General features: G+C 41.9%; 1 protein-coding gene across 3 annotated transcripts in view; it reads left to right on the top strand.

Moving 5' to 3' along the window:
- Positions 1–26,545, top strand: part of elmod1 (ELMO/CED-12 domain containing 1) — a 109,346-nt gene that overhangs the window by 70,635 nt on the left and 12,166 nt on the right. For 2 of the 3 annotated variants that reach the window (XM_068033734.1, XM_068033733.1), the window contains one exon: positions 21,632–21,682. The exons of the other annotated variant lie outside the window; for it this stretch is intronic. In XM_068033734.1, the coding sequence (XP_067889835.1) occupies positions 21,632–21,682 (51 nt within the window). The remainder of the gene's footprint in view (positions 1–21,631; positions 21,683–26,545) is intronic. 3 annotated transcript variants of the gene reach the window in all.

The following is a 26,545-nucleotide window of genomic DNA, read 5'->3' as shown; positions in this document are numbered from 1 at the left end:
GGACAAGTACACCAAGGTCCCTCTGATGCTCTGTACTTCCTCGGGTCCTAGGGAATTGTAGATTCCCTTGCCTTGTTAGTCCTCCCAAAATGCATCACCTCAAACTTCTCAGGATTAAATTCCATTTGCCACTGCTCTGCCCATCTATATCATCCTGTAATCTAAGGCTTTTCTCCTCACTATTTACAACACCACCAATTTCAGTGTCATCTGCAAACTTACTGATCATATTTCCTATATTCACATCTAAATCATTAATGTACACAATAAACAGCAAGAGTCCCAGCACCGATCCCTGCGGTACACCACTGGTCACAGGCTTCCACTCGCCCAAACAACCCTGGACCATCACCCTGTTTCCTGCCACCCAGCCAATTTTGGATCCAATTTGCCAAATTGCCCTGAATCCCATGGGCTCTTACCTTCTTAACCAATCTCCCATGCAGGACCTTATCAAAAGCCTTACTGAAGTCCATGTAGTCTACATCAACTGCTTTACCCTCATCTACACATCAAGTCACCTCCTTGAAAAATTTTTGTTAGACAGGATTTCCCCCTGACAAAGCCATGCTGACTATCCTTGATTAATCCCTGCCTCTCCAAGTGGAGATTAATCCTGTCCCTCAGAATGTTTTCCAATAGTTTCCCTACCACTGATGTTAGACTCACTGACCTGTAATTACCTGGTTTATCCCTGCTACCCTTCTTGAATAATGGTACCACATTTGCTGTCCTCCAGTCCTCTGGCACCTTTCCTGTGGCCAGATAGGATTTGAAAATTTGTGTCAGAGCCCCTGCCATCTCCTCCTTGCCTCACATAACAGCCTGGATACATCTCATCTGGGCCTGGGGATTTATCCACTTTTAAGCCCACTAAAACAGCTAATACTTCCACCCTTTCAATGCTAATTTGTTCAAGTATATCACAGTCCCCCTCCCTGATCTCTACACCTACATTGTCCTTCTCCATAGTGAAGATGAAAAGTAATCATTTAAAGCCTCACCTATGTCTTCCGGCTCCACACACACATTGCCACTTTGATCCCTAATGGGCCCTACTCTTTCCCTGGTTATCCTCTTGCCCTTAATATACTTATAAAACGCCTTGGGATTTTCCTTTATCTCGCCCACCAGTGTTTTTTCATGCCCCCTCTTCGCTCTCCTAATTACATTTTTAAGTGCCCCCTACACTTTTTATACTCCTCTAGGGCCTCTGCTGTTTTCAGCACTCTGAATCTGCCATAAGCCTCCTTTTTCTTCCTTATCTAATCCTCTATATCCCTTGACATCCAGGATTCCCTGGGCTTGTTGGTCCTACCCTTCACCTTTACGGGAACATGTTGGCCCTGAACTCTCACGATTTCCTCTTTGAATGATTCACACTGGTCTGATGTAGACTTTCCTACAAGTAGCTGCTCCCAGTTCACTTTGGCCAGATCCTGTTTTATCATATTGAAATCGGCCTTCCCCCAATTCAGTACTTTTATTTCCATTCTATCTTTGTCCTTTTCCATAACTACCTTAAATCTTAGAGTTATGGTCACTATCCCTGAAATGCTCCCCCACTGACTCTTCTACTACTTGTCTGGCTTCATTCCCTAGGATTAGGTCCAGTACCACCCCTTCTCTTGTAGGACTTTCTATGTGCTGGCTCAAAAAGCTCTCCAGTATGCACTTTAATAATTCTTGTTGCAGGACCTCATCCCTCTTTCTACCTATGTCGTTGGTACCAATGTGAACCACGACCTCTGACTGTTCACCCTCCCCCTTCAGAATGTCCTGCAGCTGCTCCGTGACATCCTTTGACATTCGATCCTTTGAAATTGTGTCTCCTGGTTCTATACTCCCCAACCAGGGGAAACATCTTACCTGCATCTACCCTGTCTATCCCTTTAAGTATTTTGTAGGTTTCAATAAGAATACCTCTCATTCTTCAAAACTCTAGAGAATGCAAGCCCAGATTCCGCAATCTCTCTTCATAGGACAGCCCCACCACCTGAGAACAAGTCTGGTGAACCTTCATTGCACTCCCTCTATGGCAATAATATCCTCCCTCAGGTAAGGAGACCAAAACTGCACACTGTACTCCAAGTGCTGTCTAACCAAGGTTCTGTACAATTGAAGCAAGACTTCTCTACTCCTGTACTGAAATCCTCTTGCGATAAAGGCTAACATACCATTAGCCTTCCTAATTGCTTGCTGCACCTGCATGTTAGCTTTCACTGACTTATTGATGAGGACATCCAGGTCCCTTTGTACATCTACACTTTCTAATCTCTTATCATTTAAGAAATACTCTGCACATCTGTTCCTCCTACCAAAATGGATAACCTCACATTTTTCCACATTATATTCCATCTGCCATGTTCTTGCCCACTCACTAAGTCTGTCCAAATCCCTTTGAAGCCGCTTTGCATCTTCCTCACAACACACATTCCCACCCAGCTTTGTGTCATCTGCGAACTTGGAAATGTAAAATTTTTCTTCACTGCGTGACTCTTCCCTGCAGTGGTAATATTGTTTGAGCAACTTTGCCATGCAAGAAAACACCTGTTGAGCACAGGCATTTAATTCAACGTTTTCAGAGTGTTGTTCATTTGACAGTGCTTCAGCCCAGAACAATACATCCACTACTTTATTGTAAGCTTTGTGGATTGTGACGTGTTGCGATTCAAACCAAGTGACTAAATCCATCAGTTGTGTAGCATTCTTGGCAACAAACTGAATCTCCTCATTAAGCTGAGCATCGTTTAGAAGGATTACAATGTCTGTTAAAACCTGTGTTTTCAGTGTCAGTGTGAGTTCTTCTGAGACAAAGTCAGTAGTATTTCAGGTGAGCTGTATGGTACTGTACTGCCCGAAACCAAGAATTGCAATGTGTCGCCTGTATCGAAGCTTGCGGCCAGGGCAGTGTTTGAAGATCTTTTTAATGTATCTGACCAGTTTGTTGACTTTACCAAACTCGCTTTTCCACAGCTCATTGACAGGGGAAATTATATATGCATTACATGTAATATGGACAACATTAGGCATTACACCTTGGAGCACAGATTTGAAAGTTTTTTGTCATGTAAGTTGCTTTGTCACTAATGAAAGCAGACACTTTGTTGAAATCTGCACTGTATTTTGAAACTGTTTTGATTATCGCTTAGGAAACTTTGGTGTAATTAACAGCTTCTAAGTGGACACAGTCAGCAAGCACTGTTGTTAGCTTTCTTGACTGTACATCTTCAGCCATATTAGACATGAAATCAAACAAAGCATGCAGCACATAGTTGTCCTGTTCATCGGGGGACTCATCACAAATAATTGCAAAAGTCTTGCAAGCATTAATCTGAGACTTCATCTCCTCACAATGAATAGCAAAAACCTTTGCTAGGTAGACATGTCATTTGTTTGCACCTGGCAGGCAACCACCATTTTGCATATTATATTGAATGAATACCCGCAGCTTTGGGTGATCAAATTTTTCCAATGATATGTTGGTGCTTGCAAAAGCATCCACAAGTTCCATTGTAACCAACTGAACAATTTTTTGAGCTCTCTGTCGACTTCTTAAAAAGAGAGAAAATTGTTGCTTGTTTTCAGCAATGCAGAATCGGATGCTTTCTCTCTGCTGCAACGGTTTCCGGACTCAAAGTGGTGCTGAACCATTGCCTGTTGTGTGTGATCCAGTGAAACATTGCAGCTTGTGCAAAGCAGTATTCCACCATCAACGAGCAGAATTTGGCTTCCAAATTCTTTCACTAGATGTGCTGCAGTAACAGTTGTGACTGTTTTTGATTTGCTCATTCTGGCATTCTCTCTTGTCTGCTAATACTTGAGAGTGCTTCTCTCAAAAACTGCACTGGAAGTAAAGGCCTGCTACCTGACCCGAACCCGACGGGACCCGATGACATGTGTTGGGTTCGGGTCGGGTCGCTCCTCCGGGTCCGGCTTTCGGGCTCGGGCCGGGTCAAGTCGGGTCCAGGTTGGACATACACAGGAAGTCTCGCATTTTGCTCTGCTGGAGTGGAAAGTGTAAAAGTTAAAAAAACTTACCTGAGCTGGAGTCTGGGATGTCAAGGAGGGAGACTCTGAGTCTGCACAGTGAGCATCTCAATGCATCATCACGCTCACTTCCTCAACCCATCCATCCAAAAGCCGTACAGTGAGTGAGTGCACTATGGAATCAATGTAGGTAACCATTCCGGTGCTCGGGTCGGGTCGGGCGCGGGGAAATGTGGAGGGACTCGAGCTCGGGTCCAATGTGGTTCTGTCTGGTTCGGGTTGGGTTTTTATTTCCTGACCTGAGCAGGCCTTTAACTGGAAGCCCTCCCTCGTTCACCAATCAGTGAGTTGAGCCTTGTGTTAATCACTAATACGTGTGATGTTCGCAACATGCCCAGCCATCAGCGAGATGAGCCTTGTTTCAATGAATAAAATGCACGAAGTTCGCAAAATGGCCGATTTCACAGAGGGCCTGAGATTTCAGGGTCCGTGATGTATTTTTCACAGCTGTGTATTTGTTTGGCCCTAATTATATTACAAATTCTCATTCATGCCTTCGTTACCTCTAGACTGGGTTATTCCAACACACTTCTGGTTGATCGCCTTCATTCTTCCCTCCATAAACTTGAGGTCATCCAAACTTTTGCTGCACAATTTCCTGTTCATCTGTCATCCATGTGCTCGCTAACCTACATTGGCTCCTGGTCAAGCAATGTCTTGATTTGAAAGTTCTCATCCTTGTTTTCAAGTCCCTCCATGGCTTTGCCCCTCTCTATCTCTGTAATCTCCTCCAGTCCCACAACTCGCTGAGATATCTGTGCTCATCTAATTCTGGCATCTTGAGCATCCTCGATTTTATTCGCTCCACCATTGGTGGCTGTGCCTTCAGTTGCCTAAGCCATGAGCTCTGGAGTTCCCTCATTGCACCTCTCTACCTTGTTTTCCTTCTTTAAGACATTCCTTAAAACCTACCTCTTAAACCAAGCTTTTGGTCATCTCACCTAATATCTCCTTATGTGGCTTGATGTATTTTGTTTTATAATGCCCCTGTGAAGCACCTTGGAATATTTTAATACATTAAAGGTGCTATATAAATAGTTAATTCAACTTACTGGATAATGCAAAGTTTATTAGTTCTTTGAAATATATGTGGAAAAAATTAAGAATGGGATTGAAAGAAGATGTAAGGATAAGTATAGACAGATGATCAAATGATTTTCATAACAGTTATGGAGGGACCCTGGAAGTTTCAACTGTGCAATCTGCCACGGTTGAATAATGTAAATTATGTTACAACCAAGGTGGGAGGAGTGCACTGTTTATTCTAGTTCCACTTCTCCACAGGTCACAACATATTTAAATTTTATCCCACTTACCGATACAGTCACTCATAGGCTCTATTTTTATCCCAGAATAAAACACACCAACTGGATTTCTTTAATAAACAACAAAATTATCAGTTTATTCTATAAAACAAGTCTTAACCAGTAATGAATTAAAGCATAGCACACCAATTGAAATATTAAAGTTCCCTTTTTACCTTAGCCCCTCACATTCACTCACTCTCTCTCACACACACACACACACACACACATACATATACACACATGCCAGTTAACTGGAAAAATAAAAGGATTTTTGTTTTTAGAGCTCTTTTGCAAACAAAAAAAAACACTTTGGCTGAATACTTGCTTTTTCTTGGAGAAACAGCAGATGAGATATGTTGTGTTTCAAAACTGGCAGACAGTCTGGTCTCTGAGTACACGTAGACAGGTCACTGGGATCTTTTAGAACAGTTCTTTTCAGGCGATGTTGAGAATTAATTCCGAAGAAGGGTCACTGACCCGAAACGTTAACTCTGCTTCTCTTTCCACAGATGCTGCCAGACCTGCTGAGTGAATCCAGCATTTCTTGTTTTTGTTTGAGAATTAATTTAGCAGGCTTTTCTTCAAAGACGCGAGACAAGATGAGATGACACCGTGGACTTCTCAGGATCTTTTAGAGAGGTGCTGGAAAGCTGAACTGGGTTGTGGTCTTCTTCGTTCGGAAATCTCATCTCTCCTTGGGAGTTTTTTTTTATACAGTTCAACCCCAATTTAAAACAGTTCAAAAGCGAAACCTACAACAGGAGGTCAACCTTTTGACCTCCATCATTCTTGACCTGTCACTTATTTGTAAACAACTTCTACAGGTATCCAAAGTTCTCTGTTGTTTATTGAGCTGGAAGTCAGGTGGTTTCCCAGAAAGGCTTGTTTTCCTCACAGGACCTCTCATTGCCTGTTTTACAAAACATTTCCAGGAACTGTTTTTCAAAGTTAAGTGGCCTTTACATGACCCCCTTTGAAAACCCCAAAGTTTAACATTTCTTCAATCTTTCTTTCAAAAATGAGTTGTCAAAAAATATATTTAACAAAACATAGAGGCACTTTTGTAACAATTGTGTTGTTGCTGGAGCTTTCCTCAATAGCCTTTGGATAATGACAAGGCTTGATGAGTCTTTTCTCATTTTTGTTCATGTTTATGTGTTCCAGCTTAATGAACCTGGAGCTTAGTGGCAATATTATTGAGTACACAACCTACTGCTCTTTGGTATGAGTCCACGGAATAGCTGTCTTTCAGATTTGAATAAGATGGCTGTAATGGGGTTTGTCCATTGTATGGTTAGTGGATGAAGCCCAAAACTGATGCAACTTTTGTCAGCTAATTATTGAACTGTTGTGGTGAATGAAATATTCACAGTTCTTCATATATAAGCAGGCTACTTGGAACTGACCATATCCTAAGGAGGAGTACAGAGAAAAAACATTCTTAGCTGCACCCACACTCCATGTAATACATTATTCCCTACCTTAAAGGGCTTACAGGCAATTTCATTCTAGTCATCTTCCACTGGTGCTTTAATCCAGCGGCTACTAATTTTCAGTTGCAGTACTGCTTTCTGAAATTATTTTGCAATTATGGCTATAACTGTCAGATGGATCCACATTAAAATGTGTAATGAAATAACAAACTAACTTTTTTCTAATGAGTTGCTATCTTCTCTGATACCTGGGCAAGATCTGAACAGACCAGTAACAGAAAAGCTAAAATAAAAGCAAAATACTGCGGATGATGGAAATCTGAAATAAAAATCAGAAAATGCTGGAAATACTCAGCAGGTCTGGCAGCATCTATGGAGAGAGAAACAGAGTTAAAATTTCATCAGAACAGAAAAGCTACTTTGCTGGACAGTGTGAAATGGATATAAGCACTTGAACAATTCAGCCCTCCAGGTACCAAAGGGATAAATACTTTTGCAGGCAAATGACCATTGGAAGTGCAGGCTAAATCTGATTTGGTGATGTACTGTATCTGACAGCAAAAACACCACCTTATTTACATTGCTTGCTACCTGCTGACTTTAGAACAATCAACACTAGCAACCCCAGAATCGTATTATGGTTTAAGTGGCCCTAAAATCTTCTGCAATGACCCACCTGTGTTTCTTTTTAATTTTCTTATTCCATCCAAGAAACCACATTGATACTATTCATCACCTGAATTTGGTGACCCAGCTGTGAAGAAAGATGTAATTTGAATGAATCAATACTATCTGCTTCCAACTTCTCCCTGGGGAGCCTGTTGTTCACTGAACTAATGGAGGGGGGGAGGATTTTAACCCCCAGAAACAGGTGTTTTGAGGGCAGGTAAGTAACTAAAATAACTGAATTTAATATCATGACCACAACCCGGCTTCAACACACCCACTGCCGGATTTAACAGAGGTGCGTTTGGATGCCTACGAGTAACCCACTCTTTGAAGTCCGGGCTTTAATTATTGCAGGCGGTCGGATACTTATTTTACTCCAGTTTAAATTTAATTTGTCCAAAATATGTTTCCGATGCTTGGAAAACTGACCAGTGAAACAAAGGTGAAATTGAGCCGCAGTTCAGGTGAGTTTATTTTTCTTTCAGTGGTTGTGAGCGTCGCTGGCAAGGCCAACATTCGTTGCCCATTCCTAATTTCCCTTGAGAAGGTGGTGGTGAACTGCTGCCTTGAACCACTGCTGTCCATCTGGTGTAGGTACATACACAGTGCTATTAGAAAGGGAGTTCCAGGTTTTTGACCCAATGTCAATGAAGGAACAGTGATATAATTTCAAGTCAGGAAAGTGTGCGGCTTGGAGGAGAACTTGCAGGTGGTGGTGTTTCCATGCATCTGCCGTCCTTCACCTTCTGGTGGTAGAGGCCGCAGGTTTGGAAGGTGCCATCGAAAGAGGCTTGGTGAGTTGCTGCCGTGCATCTTGCTTCCACTGTGCACCGGTGCTGGAGGGAGCACTCAATGAAACACAAAGTTAGCATACAGTTACAACAAGTAATTAGGAAGGCAAATGGAATGTTGGCCTTTATTGCAAGGGGGATAGAGTATAAAATAGGGAAGCCTTGCTACAACTGTACTGGATGTTGGTGAGACCACGCCTAGAATACTGTGTACAGTTTTGGTCTCCTTACTTAAGGAAGGATATACTTAGATTGGAAGCAGTTCAGAGAAGGTTCAGTTAGCTGATTCCTGGGATGAAGAAGTTGTCTTAAGAGGAAAAGTTGAGCAGGTTGGAGTTTAGAAGAATGAGAGGTGATCTTAGAGTCATAGAGAGATACAGCACTGAAACAGGCCCTTCGGCCCACCGAGTCTGTGCCGACCAACAACCACCCATTTATATTAATCCTACATTAATCCCATATTCCCTACCATATCCCCACCTTCCCTTAATTCTCCTACCACCTACCTACACTAGGGGCAATTTACAATGGCCAATTTACCTATCAACCTACAAGTCTTTGGCTGTGGGAGGAAACCGGAGCACCCGGCGGAAACCGGGAGAACTTGCAAACTCCGCACAGGCAGTACCCAGAACCGAACCCGGGTTGCTGGAGCTGTGAGGCTGCAGTGCTAACCACTGCACCACCCGTTTTCTTATGATCTCATGAACTTAAGGTGATGGATGGGGTGCCAGTCAAGTGGGCTGCTTTGTCCTGGATGGTGGCGAGCATCTTGAGTGTTGTTGGAGCTGCACTGATCCAGGCAAGTGGAGAGTATTCCATCAGAGTCCTGACTTGTGTCTTGTAGATAGGGACAGACTTTGGGAGTCAGGAGTTGAGCAGTTTGGAATTTAGAAGAATGAGAGGTGATCTTATTGAAACGTATAAGATTCTGAGGGGGTTTGACAGGGTCGATGCTTAGAGGATGTTTCCCTTAATGGGGGAATCCAGAAATAGGGGGTCACAGTTTAAAAATAAGGGGTCACTCATTTAAGATGCAGATGAGGAGGAACTCACCACAGAATTCAAAGCCTCTGACCTGCTCTTGTGACCACAGTATTTATGTGGCTGGTCCAGTTAAGTTTCTGGTCAATGGTAACCCCCAGGATGTTGATGGTGGGGGATTTAGCGATGGTAATTCGATTGAGTGTCAAGGGGAGATGGTTAGATTTTCTCTTGTTTGAGATGGTCATTGCCTGGCATGTGTGTGGCACGAATGTCGCTTGCTTCTTATCAACCCAAGCCTGAATGTTGTCCAGGTCTTGCTGCATGCGGGCACTGACTGCTTCAGTATCTGAGGAGTTGCAAATGATACTGAACACTGCAATCAGCAATGAATATCCCCACTTCTGGCCTTATGATGGAGGGGAAGGTATTTGATGAAGCAGCTGAAGATGGTTGGGCCTAGGACACTATCCTGAGGAACTCTTGCAGCGATGTCCAGGGCTCTCAAACAACCACAACCATCTTGCTTTGTGTTAGGCATGACTCCAACCAGTGCAGTTTTCCCCAGATTCCCATTGACTTCAATTTTGCTAGGGCTTCTTGATGCCACACTTGGTCAAATGTTGCCTTGATGTCAAGGGTAGTCACTTCCACCTCACTTCTCGAATTCAGCTCTTTTGTCCATATTTGCACCAAGGCTGTAATGAGGTCAGGAGCTCAGTGGCCCTGGTAGAACAGGTTAATTGCTGTGTAAGTGCCGCTTGATAGCACTGTCGACGACACCTTCCATCACTATTGATGATTGAGAGTATGATTCAGAATGGGAAGTACATTGGAAATGTTAGGGAGCACATGAAAAGCGGAAGACCATCACCATCCATGGAGGGGTCGAGGTTGGAGAAGACATTACCCATGTCACAGGCTTTACAGACAGAGGCTCAGCTTCCTTAACCTCTCAGAAGAGCAATGTTTCCGCAGGCTGAGGTTGTCATGTCGGGTGGTGGCAGACATCTGCAACCTCCTAGGAGAAAACTTGCTTGGATCTGGCAAACACACATTACCAATGACTGTGAAGGTCACCACCATTCTCAAATTTTTTGCCTGTGGTTCCTTCCAGGGTGCTAGCAAAGACATCTTAAGCGTCTTGCAATCCATTGCACAGAAATGCAGAAGACAGGTGACGCATGGATTGTTTGCCAGAGCTGGGAGTTTTGTAAGCCTCTCCTGTGATGACAGCCAGAATGAGTGGCACTCTCATTTCTCTTTCTGGCTGGCTTCACACAGGGCAATCTGAGCACTACCACAGCAACCAGGGGTTTTTATAAACAGCAACTACAAGAAAAAGTTCATGCTGGTGTGTGCTAGATTCCCTGGAAGCAGTCAAGATGCATTCATGCTACAACAGTCCAACATTCCAGAACTTTTATTTCCAGGAAGCAGACTTAAAAGCTGAAACTTGGGAGAAAAAGGATACCCACTTCAAACTTGGCTCATGACACCTGTGAGGAACCACACCAATGAGACACAGGAGTGCTACAGTGAGAGCCATATGACCATCACGCCTGCTATAGAGCAAGCCATCAGAATGTTAAAGATGTGCTTCAGGTGCCTAGATAGATCTGGAGGCGCCCCTCAGCACTCACCAGTGAGGGTGTCCAATATCCAGCAAAACAATGCACAGCCACGAGGTTTGCGATTGAAGGAGGACAAAGTGGTTCATCACTTATCTTCGGATGAGGAAAACATGGAGGATAATACAGATAGAGCACCCATCACCTGATCAGCCACTTACATTGCTGCCAGGAATGTCCTAATATCACATTCACCTAGTGTTGATTCACACAGCAAAACTTAAGAAATGAAATCCTGCCCTCTACTCCCACCACCAGGACCACCCTCCCCCTCATTTGCACTCAACAGTCCTTCAACCATTCATCCACCCATTACACATCCAGCCAGCGAATCTAGTCAAGTATTGAGAATCATCATGAAATAAGTGAAAGGGGGAAATAAAAATAGAAAGTGCTGGAAATACTCAACAGGTCAGGGAGCATCTGTGGGAAGAGAAACCAAATTATCCTTTCAGGTCAATGGCCTTTCATCAGAACTGGAAAAAGTTATAGATGTAACAGGTTTTAAGCAAGTATAGAGGCATGGAAATGAGAGATGGAATGAAGAACAAAAGAGAAGGTCTGATAGATTGGGAGGTAGCAGAGGTTAAATGGCAAAAGTAATGATCGTGCCAGGCAAAAAGGAATGCTAATGGGACAAATAAAGAAACAAAAGATGGGTCTAGAGGAGGTGTAAATGGCAATAGCAGAATCATTACCAACAGCTACTCTCTGGGGGAGAAATGGAAGCAGTATTTATGATCTGAGCAGTGGTTCAATAATGCTGAGTATCTTGGAGATATTTGTGATCATGGTGGATCCAAGAGGTGAAACATGAAAGGTAGAATATCAATTGGAATCTATACTGAATAAGTCGGATCCTGTGAAAGGGCCAGTTGGCACTCAGGATGCAATAATGAACAAGACATGGAATGATGCTAATCAATAAATTTTGTGTGACATTATAAAGAAAGGAAAATTAATAACTCTATTTTGTCAGCACCCCTCTGCATACCCTTGTTGAATTACAATTTCTTTGAATTACAATTCCTATCACTTCTATGTGGTGCATCCTGTGTAACTTCAGCAGAGTTAGAGGCATCCTTCTCCTGACTGCTGAGATGTCTGGGTTTTGGAACCCCAGACTGCTCTATCTTCACCTGTGCAGAGGCAGATTTGGCCATTGGAAGACAAGGCAGCATGTCCGGTACTGGCTGAGGGGGTGTGCAATGGGTGAGAATTTGAAATGCTTTGAGTGGCATTCCCACTTCCATGTACCTTTTTGCCATTATCCCTCTCCTCGGCCAGTCAGGTTTGGTGGATATCAGTGATGCATTGCAAATTCATGTGTAAGGTATATCTTCCTGTTTAAGGCAGCAGACAAGTTGGCATCCAAAGTCTGCATGGTAATTGCTGCATGAACTCATTTGAGAACCTTGCTCGAAGCTCCCTGAAGTCGGCCATTCTCTTCATTTTCTCCACTCCCTGCGTCACCAATCCACTAGACATCAAGTTGGACTCCTCTATCCTCTCTGCTATCATGGAGAGTGTGCATGGCACATCTGTCTGTATCTGGTTAAGTTGCTGCTACATCTCTAGCATTTTTCTTCTCCCCGAGCTTCTGGGGTTCAGCATCTATGTCCAGCTCAGCTGGGGCTGGAGAGGATGAGCAGTTTTCTAGCACACTGACTGGAATACCCTGATGATATTTCATGCAAACATTACACTTTTTATATAAATTTGTGTCTGTAGTACACACTGTCTTACTAGGAATTGTTAAATGACTGCAGTATTTGGCAACCAAAGTGTTCAGTTGTTCTTACGTTATCAGTAATTGGAAATAGAAACAGGAAATGCAAAAAAAAGACGTATTCAGTATAAAAAAAAATAACTGTTAGCTTTCTTCAAAAATGGTGCAGTGGCTATCTAGCATACAGGTAATTATTTTTGTAGTTATAGGCCCAATGCGGACTTTGTACAACTATCCCCACTGTCAGTCTCTTCTCTTACCCACTTGTGAGTTGTGAATCAGCAGGCAAAACTAACTGCTTAGGTGAATCCACCAAAATGTGAGGCTTTGTGCTGGTGCTTAGCTGTACATCCTGTAATGGTGTACACTTAGAAGGAATGAGGTCCTCTGAGAAATCATCCTCGTGTATGTCCTGCGGCACTTGTTTTCTCCATTTCCAATTGAAAGGGATGCAAATACGCCCTTACCTACAGGCCTCCTCCTCTGCAACTGTTTGCTGGACTATTGGGGCTGGCCACCCCCTATCTTGCCCCTCTGCCATGCATTTTGTGCTTTCTTCTCTTAGAGGGGGCAAAAAAAAAGACTTGAGTGACTGAAGGTCAGATATTCACCTGATGGATGTAGTGCATTTGCTGAGGGTGACTATCAGACAAATGCACTCACATTGCATAAGAATTGGTCCGAGTGCAACAGTAGATAGATAAGTGGGAAGGTGATGAAGTGCATAGATAATGAAGCTAGGCTCTGCTCAAAGTTTAGAGGGTGTGAAGAATGATGGGTTGAAGTACGCTTGTCAAGGCAGAGTGAAAGGGGGCAGGGACTTAAACCACGGGATGTAGGTGAATCAGCAAATGTGCTCACTTTTCCTGACTCGGTTAGGTCATTAAATTGCTTCCTACATTCTATCCAAGACCAAGGCACAATGTTCCTGCTGCTCACCACCTCAGCCACACCACCTTGGTGAGAGCTGCATGTTTCTTCCTCCCATTGCTAGGTGAGAGTATGTTCCTCCTGCTCATGACTGTACCCAGCAGTAATTCCAATCATGTATCATTGAATCTGCCCCTGTTCTGTGTGCACAATCAATAGTGAACACCTCCAATTTCCATTTGTACATTGTTTATTTAAATAGAGCTGAGATTGTGTCATGTGGGTGACACAAGATGTCCTCTGCAACAGCTTGGAAATGCGAAAGTCAAAATTAGTTGCTTCAATTCAGTTGCAATTGCAGATTCCAACCCAGTAAGTTGATTTCTGGGTTTTGCCCATGCAATTTCACGCCTTTGCTCAGAAGCCACCTTCAGATTAGGCCAATGTTTCTGCAGATTAATTTTAAATTTGCTGCGCTTGAAGCGAAGGTCATGTCTTTTGGCTCTACTGGACAAGGTGAAACAGCTCACCATGGTCTACCTTATCTCGTCCCTTTAGAATCCTAAAAACAGCAAACGTATCAACTGTCAACTTTCTCTTTTTTAGTGAGATCATGGCCAATGTACTTAATCACTCTTCATAATCCAATCCCTTCATCCCCTCAGTCATGCTGGTTACTCTCTTCTGTATCCTTTCAATAGCTGCAATATCCATTTTCTTTACTGCGCCAATCAACTGTATTCTAAATACGGTCACACTAATGATTTATAAAGTGACATGATTACCTCACTATTTTGACTCAATATTGTCCTTTAATACATTCCAACATATAATTTGCATTACTCACTGTCACCAAGTATTGTTGTGATTGCTTCAATTTATTACCAGACGACTCCCAGACCAGTTTCATTTTCCATGCACGTTATTTTCTTTCCATTCAAATCGTAGTCCCTTCTGGATTTTTGTCCCCGTATGAAAGACTTTACATTTCTCTGCATTAACTTTCGTCTGCCGCCTGTCTGCCCAATTCCCATGTATATTCAAATCTTCAGCTTTAGAGTTTACCACCTTCATTAACTTTGCATCCTAAGCAAATTTTTGTCGTCGTGCTTCAGACCGCTAGCTCGAGATCACTTATGGCGATATCAAACAAAAGAATTTCCTAAATAGACCTCTGTGCAACCCCAATTGCTACCATTCTCCCAGACTGATGACAATCCATGTACCACCACCCTCTGGGTTATGTTGGTCAACTAATTATATATCCATTGCAAAATATTACCACTGATTCCTGCTTTCTTTATTTTCTGTACCAGCCTTTTCAGAAGAACGGTACCAAAGACCTTACTGAAATCCAAGTACATCACATCCACTGCCTTACTCCAATCAGGCTCCTTTATCACATGCTGAAAGATAACTAGTAAGTTAAATTGACAATAGCTCCTCTTCATGAACCCACACTGGCTATCTTCGATTTTATTTCTATCTAGATGCTCCATATTTTTTTTTAAATTGGGGTTTCCCTAATATTACCCACAGTGGACTTCAGCTCACTGGTTTGTAGTTTCCTGGGTCACTTTTGTTACTTTAAAAAAAAATTGGAGTAACATCTGCCTTTTTCCAGTCCCCTGGCATCTCTCCAGTATTCAGTGATTTCTGGAAGATTTGTGCTAAAGTTTCTGCCATTTCCTCCCTTATGTCCTTCAGGATTCTCAAGGAATCTTTTCCAACCCTGAGATTTATTCACTTTTAGGTTGTACAGCTGTTCAGCAACCATGCTGGTAGCAAAGTGAATCTTGTTCCTACTTAAATCTGCAACAACCTCTAGTTACCTTTCCAGCTCAAATATGTTACCTGTCTCCTTCTTGGTAAAGACTAAGGGCTGAATTTTAATCGCGTACCGCGCTCTGCGGTGGCGCGCTTTCAACTCTGCGGCCTTCTGACACGGAAGTACCGCCGAGGAACCCCCGCGATATTACACGGGGGGGGGTTCATTTAAATAGAGGCGGCAGAGCAGCTGCCCCCGATGACGTAGTGGGGGCAGCCACTGTGTCCCCAGCAACGTCGTCTGGCGCCACCACCATTTTTAAAGGGCTTTAAGCCCTTAGACGAAGTTTGAATTTTTAAAAGCAAAGTTATTCAATGAAAGGCCTGACACTGGGAAGTTCCGAGGAACAAAAGGACCTTGACGTGTTTGTCCATAGATCTCTGAAGGCAGAAGGGCAGGTTAATAGGGTGGTGAAAAAGGCATATGGGACACTTGCCTTTATCAATCGAGGCATAGATTACAAAAGCAGGGAGGTCATGTTGGAGTTGTACAGAACTTTGGTAAGGCCACAGCTGGAGTACTGTGTGCAATTCTGGTCACCACATTATAGGAAGGATGTGATTGCATTGGAGGGGGTGCAGTGGCGATTCACCAGGATGTTGCCTGGGATGGAACATTTAAGCTATGAAGAGAGGTTGGATAGGCTTGGGTTATTTTCACTGGAGCAGAGAAGACTAAGGGGTGACCTGATCGAGGTGTACAAGATTATGAGGGGCGTGGATAGGGAGAAGCTGTTCCCCTTAGTTGAAGGGTCAGTTACGAGGGGCCATAAGTTTAAGGTGAGGGGTGGGAGGTTTAAGGGGGATTTGAGGAAGAACCTTTTTACCCAGAGGGTGGTGACGGTCTGGAATGCCCTGCCTGGTAGGGTGGTAGAGGCAGGCTGCCTCACATCCTTTAAGAAGTACCTGGATGAGCACTTGGCACGTCATAACATTCAAGGCTATGGGCCAAGTGCTGGCAAATGGGATTAGGTAGACAGGTCAGGTGTTTTAATGCATCGGTGCAGACTCGATGGGCCGAAGGGCCTCTTCTGCACTGTATTATTCTGTGATTCTGAAAATAATTGGCATTTTTATTAAACAGGTAATAAAGATATGGAGGCCCTTCCACAAACCCCCCCCCCCCCCCCCCATGGTCATTTCAATTTCCCAAAATAACCATAACATGCCTTTTTCCCTACCCAAACTTTACACCTCAACCATCTAACATTTGGCATATAACCCCTTCCCACCATCCCCGCATCAAATAAAAATTGATTTCCCCACTCTTCCTCGACTCTCTGTCTCCCCCCACAACCAGGTTCTCACCTCGGAACTCTGTACGGTGTTTCAAAGGCATGCGAAGGACAAACTGCGGCCGTAAAATTGGCGTGGGACGGCCACCGCCTGCAGGTAAGTTTATTTGTATTTCATTTGGTACAATTTGCATATGTATATGAAGGGCCCACCACCAGCTGGGGGGGGGGGGGCGCTGCGCATCAAGGTCCCCCCGCTGCTGCTAATATGCGGCAGGCCCTTCTCATTGTCGCGGGTCGAGGAGGGCCTCTATCTGTAGAATTTTACCGGCCCCCCGCGCCACGACCCGTGCCGTCGGGGGGCTGATAAAATTCAGCCAGAAGGCAAAAAACAATATGTAGCACTTCTGCAACCTGTGTTACTCAGTTGTCATGCCCTCATCCAATCCAACTTTGAGTCCGCAGTCTATCGCTTATTTTTCTTTTTCCCTTAATGTAACTATATTATTACCCTTCTCTTGCCATTTTAATTCAAAATTTTTCTTTGCCATTTTGATGCTTACTTTACACTCCAGGCACATCCTTTGGTAAATCTGTTTTAATTCTGTGCCATTTTCCTTCATGACCTTTAAAATTTTTTCTTTTTTTTTTGAGTTGCTTGGTAGTCCAGCAAATTATGAGCTTTGCTCTTGATCTATTCTGGACCCCTGTCCCAGAGCACATTAAATTTAAACTCCTCATCTGTAACTTCAAATCCCTCTGGCCTTGCCTCACCCTATCTTTGCATGCTCCTGCAACCTTATATCCTCAGTGTACTTTTTGATTCTCTGACTCTAGATTTTTGTGCATCTTGTGTCCCTTTGTCCCACCATTCGTGGCCCTGGTGGACAGTCCTCAGGTAGACCATTCTAGTTGTAATATTGAAAACTGGTTGTTTTCAGAAGGCATTAGAAATAAAATTAATTGCAAATAGATATGCTCTATAAAATCTGATCTTTTAAGAAGAGCAAATTTCACAGAGCACATCAAAAGAAAAATCCTCCATCCTGAGATAAAGTATCTTTAAAAATTGTGACTTTATTGCTACTGAATAAACAGTGTTCCCTTTTATCTCATAAGAGATAAAAGTGTTCTTGTAAGTTTACAAATAAGTGCAATTATTATAAAAAAATCTTTCCTAGTATAGCTAGTTATTAGTTACAGTGACATTTTTGTGATGATGTGTATCACAAGAACCAGATGACTCAGTGGTGAAATCTGCCCATCCATCAGACTGATTATTTTTGGTGCCGCAATACTCCATTCTCAGTGTTGCTGGTGTTTGCTTTATAAGAATTTATGGACTAAAATTCTTCCCTGTTTTTATGTGGAAGGATTACTATCAGCTTCATACCTTTTATAACTGGGCTAACAGACATGGATGGATTTTTAGACAGCCAGTGAAGTGTATGATCTCTTCAGTATCTGGGTAGCATAGTAAAAATTTCAATTAGCTCAAGGCCGGTCGAAATTTTCATTACCTCCTACCTTTTTCACTATACTGTAAATTTCATCTGTATTTGAGGAGTGCTACAGAAATGTAAATTTTTTTGTGCTGAAAGACCTTCTAAGAATTTTCTCGAATAATTCATTTAGTACCCCTGTAAGTCTGAATTATTTAGTATCCAGATCATCTATATTGGTGCAGTTCTGCTTGATCAGATATCGATTTCAGACTTGTTAGTGTACATCGTGTCATGCAGGCCCCACTTGCCAAGACTGAAACACACATTATTTCATCACATGAACGTTAAAACTTAAAATTGTGGCTGGGAAGAAAAGAAGACCTATCACAAGGAATTGCCAAGCCCCTGACTGGAAAGACATTTGCATGCTAGCATACAGTGTTGGAACAAAGGACCCAATCTCTGCTTCTCCAATACACAGAAGACATGGTCGGGCCAGTTTAGTCACATGACTAACTGGCTGGTTGAATTTGAACTTGCTGAAAGAAAGAAAGTCAGAAAGCTGTTTGCTCCAGGACTGAGAGCACTTCTGTCCTGTCTGCTGTCATCTCTTTCTCGCGAAATGGAAGACCCATTGACGACACATGAACTCAAAGAGAGAAAAGTCTCCTACGTGAACAAGATTTAAGATGAATACTGGGCCCCAACGAAAAGTAAGAGCTGTCTACAATCGAAGATTCTACAGCGAGCTGGAAACACAGGAACAGTAACAAGAAATCCCCTTCAGAGACTGCCTCAAACCTCTCTACTTTATTTTTCTTCTGCTCTTTTCTGTCCCTATTTGCATGTGTGTATCGTATATCGTATATCCGTAGGCGTTAACTGACTGAGAGTTTAAGTAATTTTAATAAATTTCACTTTTATTATTTAAACCTAAGAAAACCTGGAGTGCCCATTTCTTTGCCTTATAATTGGAAAGCAGTGAACAAGGATTCACCAAGGGAGAACTCAAAAGACAGTGTATTTAAAAATCAAACCCTGTTACAATAAGACCAGGTGAAGGCTGAAAAGACCCCTATCCACCTTTTCTCACCTGGTCGTGATGATAAGTTTTTAAAATGTGCATTTGGGAAACATTAAAACATCAAAAAAAGGAACAAAAGCCATTGGAAGTTAAGGATATTTAAGAACAATTCAATTACCAGAAGCAGATACATAGGGAAATTTTAATAGACAGGAGGAGGCAGGTAGGGGTTAAAAATTTAAAAGAAAGGAAGCCCAATCTCAACCCACCCACTTCCATTTTTAACGGAGGCAGGTTGAAGGGCAGGCAGCTAACCTGCTCTCTGACGATAGGCTGATTGTTAAAATCTTTTAATGAAGCTGCCTTCCTAAAATTCTATCTCTCTTCCAAATTTAATGCTAGCCAGGCCTCTGGAAACCTGGAAGCTGAAAGGAGGAGGGAACAGCTTGGATGGAACAGGTTTCCAGGTACTGCTCGTGGAACAGGAGGAGTAGGGGTGCTTCTCCTTCTCCTGCCATGGTCGTCTTCTCCCCCCCCCACCATGTTGCCTCCTTTCCCCCCACCCTTACCTGTCTCCTTTCACTTGTCATGTCCATCTGCTTCCCCTTCATGTCAGACTTGCTCACTGATGTCCGACCCCCAGCTGCAACCTGGCATTAGAGACCTACCCACCTAACAGCCAACCAACCGCTCAATCTTGCTGGCGGCGGCTGGAAACAGATTTAAAAAAAAATTAAAACAAGTCCTGTTGTTAAATTCATCAGGACCTCCAAGAAACCTGTATTTCTGGGTTTCCCAACTGCGAAACCACTTCTTCCCCATTCTTTCCCTGCCTCTGCATTATTATCACGACTTATTTATTCAGATGCAATAATAGTCCAGCTATCTATCAACACTTGCACTTGTAGCAGATCAATAGTTCCATCTGGATAGAACTGATCATGGCCATAATGAAGGTTCCTGTGCACCTAATAGAGAAATAAGAACATGGAGCTTATCAAAGCTCTGAACCTTGTAAACCAGCAGAATCTTGTAAATCAATCTATTCTGTAAAATAATCTCAAATGTTTGCTACTCTGTGAACTTGTAAAATTAGTGAGCATCTAATTAAGTTGGCTGGGGATTCGATCAACAAGAAAGTTGACAGTTTTGTTCCAAGAGGATGCAGATTTGCATAAGAATAATTCGCTGGCAAAGTGTTGGTAAAGGGATTGTGGTTTTGATGGATGAAGGAATCTGAATGTAACAGCAGACCAGGAAGGGATGCTTAAACCTATCCTTTTACAGATTTGTTTACCATATGGTACATGGAATATACTGAGTATATCCATGTTTCCTGTCAGAATCCAGACTATTCTGAATGAGCAGCCTGGAGTACAAGATGAATTTTTGAATGAAGCGACTTCAGCAATTATCTCAAGGTCAAGTTTGTCAGACACTAGGTTATATTTACATTTTTCTGAGAAAAAGTTTCCTGCATGTCTTTTCAAACTTCTTATTTTGTATTTTTTTCCTTTTGAGCTAGAAAACTTTGCTACATTTCTTGTGCATTAATGACAGCTTCTGAAAGAAGATTTGAATGACTGACAAATATTTTTGTGTGCACTTCAAAAACTTCAAGCTATTTGTCAGATAACTATTTTTCCCTTCATATATACTGAGGCTGTCAGTCCTGTAAAGCAACTTGCCGCTTTTCCCATTTCTGTTCTAAGGATTTCTACCTAAACTACTAATTAGTCATCTTCTATTAAGAACTGATGGATCTGCTGAGTATTTCCAGCAATTGTTTTTTTTTCCAGATTTCCAGCTTTTTCAGTTTTTTAATTTTAGCTCTCACCATTATCTTGTCAATGATGGTTTTAATATTCACATAAACGCTCTGCTTTAAGAGTATTAAACAAATAATTACCAAAAGGATGTAGATGCTTTGGAAAGGGTGCAGAGTAGGTTCACCAGGATGCTGCCTGGTATGGAGGGCGCTAGCTATGAAGAGAGGTTGAGTAGATTAGGATTATTTTCATTAGAAAGACAGAGGTTGAGGGGGGACCTGATTGAGGTGTACAAAATCATGAGAGGTATAGACAGGGTGGATAGCAAAAAGCTTTTTCCCAGAGTGGGGGATTCAATTACTAGGGGTCACGAGTTCAAAGTGAGAGGGGAAAAGTTTAGGGGGGATATGCGTGGAAAGTTCTTTACGCAGAGGGTGGTGGGTGCCTGGAACGCATTGCCAGCGGAGGTGGTAGACGCGGGCACGATAGCGTCTTTTAAGATGTATCTAGACAGATACATGAATGGGCAGGAAGCAAAGAGATACAGACCCTTAAAAAATAGGCGACATGTTTAGATAGAGGATCTGGATCGGCGCAGGCTTGGAGGGCCGAATGGCCTGTTCCTGTGCTGTAATTTTCTTTGTTCTTTGTTCTAATAACACCTGTTTTCAGACCTGATTTACTTGCACCTGTGCAGTCTGGGTGCAGGCAAGATCTATTAAATGTATTCAGTTTGGAAAGTGTCCAAATATTTGTGACTCAAAATCAATTGCTTACTATGTGTTTGGAGTAATAAATATAGTACAAATTGACATTAATTGAAAATTAATTTATGTTATGCTTTTTTAAATTTTATTTTTTAAACAGCAAAATAAATACAAAAGAATGGGAAAAGAAAAAGTTTGATCAGGCAATTGGGTGAGTATTTCACTTGGGTATTCTCATGGGAAAGAAAATTGTCATTTAGTGGTACAGAATTTGACACTTGCTGAAAATAGAGACATGTTGTCGAAGCTTTTCGCCTTGCACTCATCAGGACAATCACAAGAATAACCAATGTAAGGGAAAACAACAACTTGTACTGCATTAGAAGAGAGTGCTGATTGGTTGGCAAGAGCACGCTGGTGGAAACATTGCCATGGCGAATACACCAGTATACGGTGACTAGCAGTTAACTGTCAAGCTTTGTTTAAAATTTAAACCAGGCAGCTTGACTCTAGTCAAGGCATTGCCCTGAGGAATGAACCAGCAAATGGCTGTCACTTATTTTGTTCAGCTGAAACAGTTGCAATGTTTGTACGTATTCTTTCTGTCTGCAAAGAACAGGACCTTGTGTATTAATATATGTAGTTTCCAGTACGTGCAAGTGTGGCCCATTTGCTGTCTAGGTTGTTGTTTTCCCTTACATTGGTTATTCTTGCGATTGTCCTGATGAGTGCAAGATGAAAAGCTTCAACAAGATGTCTCTAATTTCAGGAAAGAAAATTGACAAACCAAATGATAAATTGTTGCATGCATTACTAAACTTCTGTTTAAAAATTACTTGAGGTAACATCTGTTGAGGAGGATGATAATTTTACTTTCTAACTTGCAAATTTAGACTTTGCATAGAAGTTCATTCAGAGATCAGCTTAATGCCAAGAATGAAGAAGCCTGCTAGCACATTGAGTTAATGCGCAACTAATATGCTGCATAGTTGTCTTGTAAGACCCCATTTTAAAGTAGAGCAGACTCAATAGTTCCTGACCACAGAAGGTGCTGTTGAAGGCTGAGCTGAACTGAAGTAAGGCTTTTGTTCTGAGAGGAGAATCAAATGGAATGATGCACCTCTTCTAGTTAGTTAGTTGCACTGGTGGATTTGCATACAAGTCAAACAAATTACAGCTGAGCCTTACCAATGCCATTCTGTAATTGGCACCTAGTTTAGAATGCATAGGCCCAAAACCAGGTTGGCCATCTATCGCTTTGGGCATGGTTGGTGACCCAGTGAAAAAAATGATAGAAAAGTATAATTTTCCCATTTAACAAAAATAGGTAGAAGAAATCAATTTGTAGGTATTGATTTGGGACTATTACTTGGACAGATATTACCCAGTTGCTTATATAAGACTATACCTATTTTGTTAAGACATAAAATTGCTGATTTATTTGCCAAATAACGCATTTTATTTTGACAGGCTTTAGTGTACCTTCGTATTTACAAGCTGTGAATGCCATTCTGAAATAAAAATCATGCTTTGTGGCACAATAGAGAATTTACCTTTTAGGAACAATTCACTGGCAGCAAAAGTGATCCCTTTCTCTCAATGTATTAAGTAAATGACATTGAAACACCCAAACTAAAGCAACACAAATAAGTTTGTTTTGGGCAATAAAGATGCAACGCTGGCCTTTTGAGCTTTTAACTGCTATATTGGTTATACAGAATGTACAGAGTCAGCTGTTAACCCTTCATTTCTTCTGATCATTTCAATCTGTTGAATTTCAATTCAGTAATGGCGCACCAGTGCAGCCTCAAACTGTGCCTTTTGATAGGATGTATCATTTTCAATTGTTAGATTTTTTTTCTTCTTTAGAGTTTTATTTGAAAATTTTAATCCAGGAGCAATCTGCTTTGGAATTCAGTTTTGTATTACATTCAGCAAAAAAACTTGTCTCTTACTGGCAACAATAGTGTAGAGGAAAACTATCTTTTACTGAATGGTCTACCTGACATTGTTACGAGATTGCCTCTATTTCTTTTGTAAAATGTGCTAAGGACTTGTATTTGAATTATGGTCACTGATTCATCTGGAATCTTGAAGAGATGGCTCAACTTTGTGTTTTTTTTTTAAAGACGTTATCAGAAGGTTTGAACTGCAGTTACTGGAAGGCACCTGTTTCCAAATAGTCCAGCAGGGGTTGGTTTTGACCTGGAGAGATGTTTACAAAGAAGTGACAAGCCAAGATTTATGGTTGTCAGGAGGCATGTTTCTGGAAAAAGTTTTAGTTTCAATTTGAACTTTTTTTTTTAAAGCCAGTTTGCTTATTGACCTGCCAGGAGAAGACAACTCATCTCTTTCTCTTGAAAAGAAATCTTTGAAGAAATCTTGCATTGAATGTGTGGGCACTGAAACCTTGTTGCTGGCTTCCTACTGTAAGACTTGGAGCCTTCTGTAGCTGCATCTCTTGGAAAGCCTACCCAAACTGATCTTTATCACCGCCTGGAAGGAACTGTTCTGTGAAGATCCTAGTGACAACCGCCTATTCACACTTGGGATGCCTAACCAACACAAAGGACATCTTTCCATACCTTCTTTTCAGCCTAAGTGGTCTTTTTATTTTACTCCTATTTCTTTGTTACAGCTGTAAACAAAAATCACTTTTTTTTTCCAGTTGACCGGTTGTGTATGTGAGGGCTAGGATAAATAAGGGGCTTTAATATTGCGTGTATGTTTTACCTCAGTATTGGTTAAAACTTGGTTTATAATCTGATAATTTTGTTGTTTATTAAAGAAACCTGGTTGGTGTGCTTTATTCTGGGGGAAAATAGAGTATATGATTGACGTTTGGTAAGTGGGAAAATTTAAATACATGTTGTGACCCGTGGAGAAGTGGGACTGAATTAACAGTGCATTCCTCCCGCCTCGGTCATAACATATAATTGGGGGCTCTTGTCAGGATTAACCCAAAGCCGACGACCCTCAATTGTAAGTGGAGTAATAATAATTGAAAAAAGGCAAATAAAAGAACCAGGTTTCTTGTGTAATAGAGTAAAGTCTACACCACTGGAATATCTTTAGCAGTTGCTGAGACTTTTATGGGGAAGGAGGACGTATCCCTAAGTGACTTGCGGAACTTAATTAAGGTTAAGCTAATAGCTCTGGCAGCACAATTGGGGTTGCGATTAAAACCAGGAGGTAAAAAAGCAGATATAATTGAAGTAATAGCACAATATTTGGAAGAAGAAGAAAGCAAACCAGAGGGTGGTGCAATTGAATTAGCTAAAATTCAGTTACAGATGAAGCAACTGGAGCTTCAACAGGAAAAAGAAAAACAATAGAAATAGAAAAACTTAAGCTTCAGCAGGAAAAAGAATTGAAAAAACTTCAGTTTGAGTTTGATAAAGAAGTGACAATTAAAAAAACCTGAGTTTGAAGAAAGAGAAAGAGCAAGAGAAGGAAAGGAATTCAAATTTAAAAAGACGCTAGTGAAGATTCTGGTGAGGAAGAATCTGACTCCAGCTCAGGACCTAGTGGAAAGCTGTTTAAATGTATACAAGCTGTCCCTAAGTTTGAGCAAAGGGACACTGAGGCATTTTTCATTTCTTTGGTTATCTTTTCAAAACAAATGAAGTGGGCAAAGGAAAGCTGGACACTGCTTATGCAAAGCAGATTGATGGGCAGAGCTCATGAAGTTTATGCCATGCTTTCTGAGGAGTCTTCTGCAGATTGAGATGGAAAAAAAGGCTATTCTCGCTGCGCGAGTTAGTCCCTGAAGGTTACCAACAGGAATTTTAGAAACTCCAGAGACTGTTTCAGCAGACTTGTATAGAATTTGAGAGGGTAAAGCAAATTAATTTCCGTCATTGGATACGGGCACTAAAGATGGAACCTTAGGAAACTAATTCTCATGGAAAACTTTAAAAATTCACTCCCTCCATTGGTAAGAACCCATGTAGAAAACCAGAGGGTTTCAACAGCTAGACAGACAGCGGAAATCGCTGATGATTATGAGCTTGCGTATAAGCCCAAACCCTTAGTCCGTCACTCCCATAAACCCGAGAAGGATAGAAGATGGGAGAGTGAAAGGAAGGGAAGTAGCCGGGGACAAGAAGGGACAGCTGGGAATGCCACAGGATCTCCTCCTCAGTCCAAAAAGGGAGATGCTGAGGGTGGAAGTGAGGGCTGCAAGCCTAAGTGTTATCATTGTCTCAAGGTGGGACATCTTCATGCAGAATACTGGAAGTTGTGAGGTAAACCCATGGGACCTGTTGGGTTATACAAAGCCATTGCAGAGAAATGAGCCCTGACTGAGAGTACAGCAGAACAGGCTGTAGCTTTGACGGCAGCTGTAAAGTCAAATACTAAAACCAATGTGAGTGCAGGGGTTGAGAATAAGATACCTGCGAGTTATACGGAATTTTTTTCAAAAGGAAAAGTAACTCCTTATCTGTCAAGTGAGGCAGGCAAACATAGTTATACTTGGGGATACAGGAGCCACCCAAACTCTCTTGCTTGGGAAAGGCATAACATTTCCACCAGAGAGCGCACTGAACGCTCAAGTTGTAGTGAATGGTATTGATGGGGAGTATATACCCATACCTTTAGATCGAATGCACCTAGAGTGTGACTTAATGTCTGGAACGGTAGCTGTAGGAGTTGTCCATAGTTTGCCAGTGGATGGAGTTGACCTATTCCTGGGGAATGATTTGGCCGGAACAAAGGTAGTAGCTTCTCCAGTAGTCATGGAAAAACCAAGTGAAGTAGAGACAGAACAGTTACAAGAAAAGGTTCCAGGAATTTTCTCTTGTGTAGGATCCCGAGCAATGGCTAAACAAATTCCATTGTCGGAAGTAAAATTAGCACCACAGACAGATAGTCGAATATCTGAAACTTTCTTTGGGGATTTGGATAATCCAAAGGAAATGTTTATTAAGTCTTCTCTGATCACAGCTCAACAAGCTGATCCAGAGTTAAGTAAAGTGGCACAATCAGCTCTAACAGAAACTGATGCAAAAGGAGTTCCAGAAGATTATTATATTAAGGATATGGTTCTGATGAGGAAGTGGAGACGTCCTCA

This window comes from Heterodontus francisci, chromosome 6, assembly GCF_036365525.1.
Source record: "Heterodontus francisci isolate sHetFra1 chromosome 6, sHetFra1.hap1, whole genome shotgun sequence".
Taxonomy (NCBI): domain Eukaryota; kingdom Metazoa; phylum Chordata; class Chondrichthyes; order Heterodontiformes; family Heterodontidae; genus Heterodontus; species Heterodontus francisci.
The sequence above is the reverse complement of the archived record's forward strand: the minus strand, read 5'-3'. Positions and strand labels throughout refer to the sequence as shown.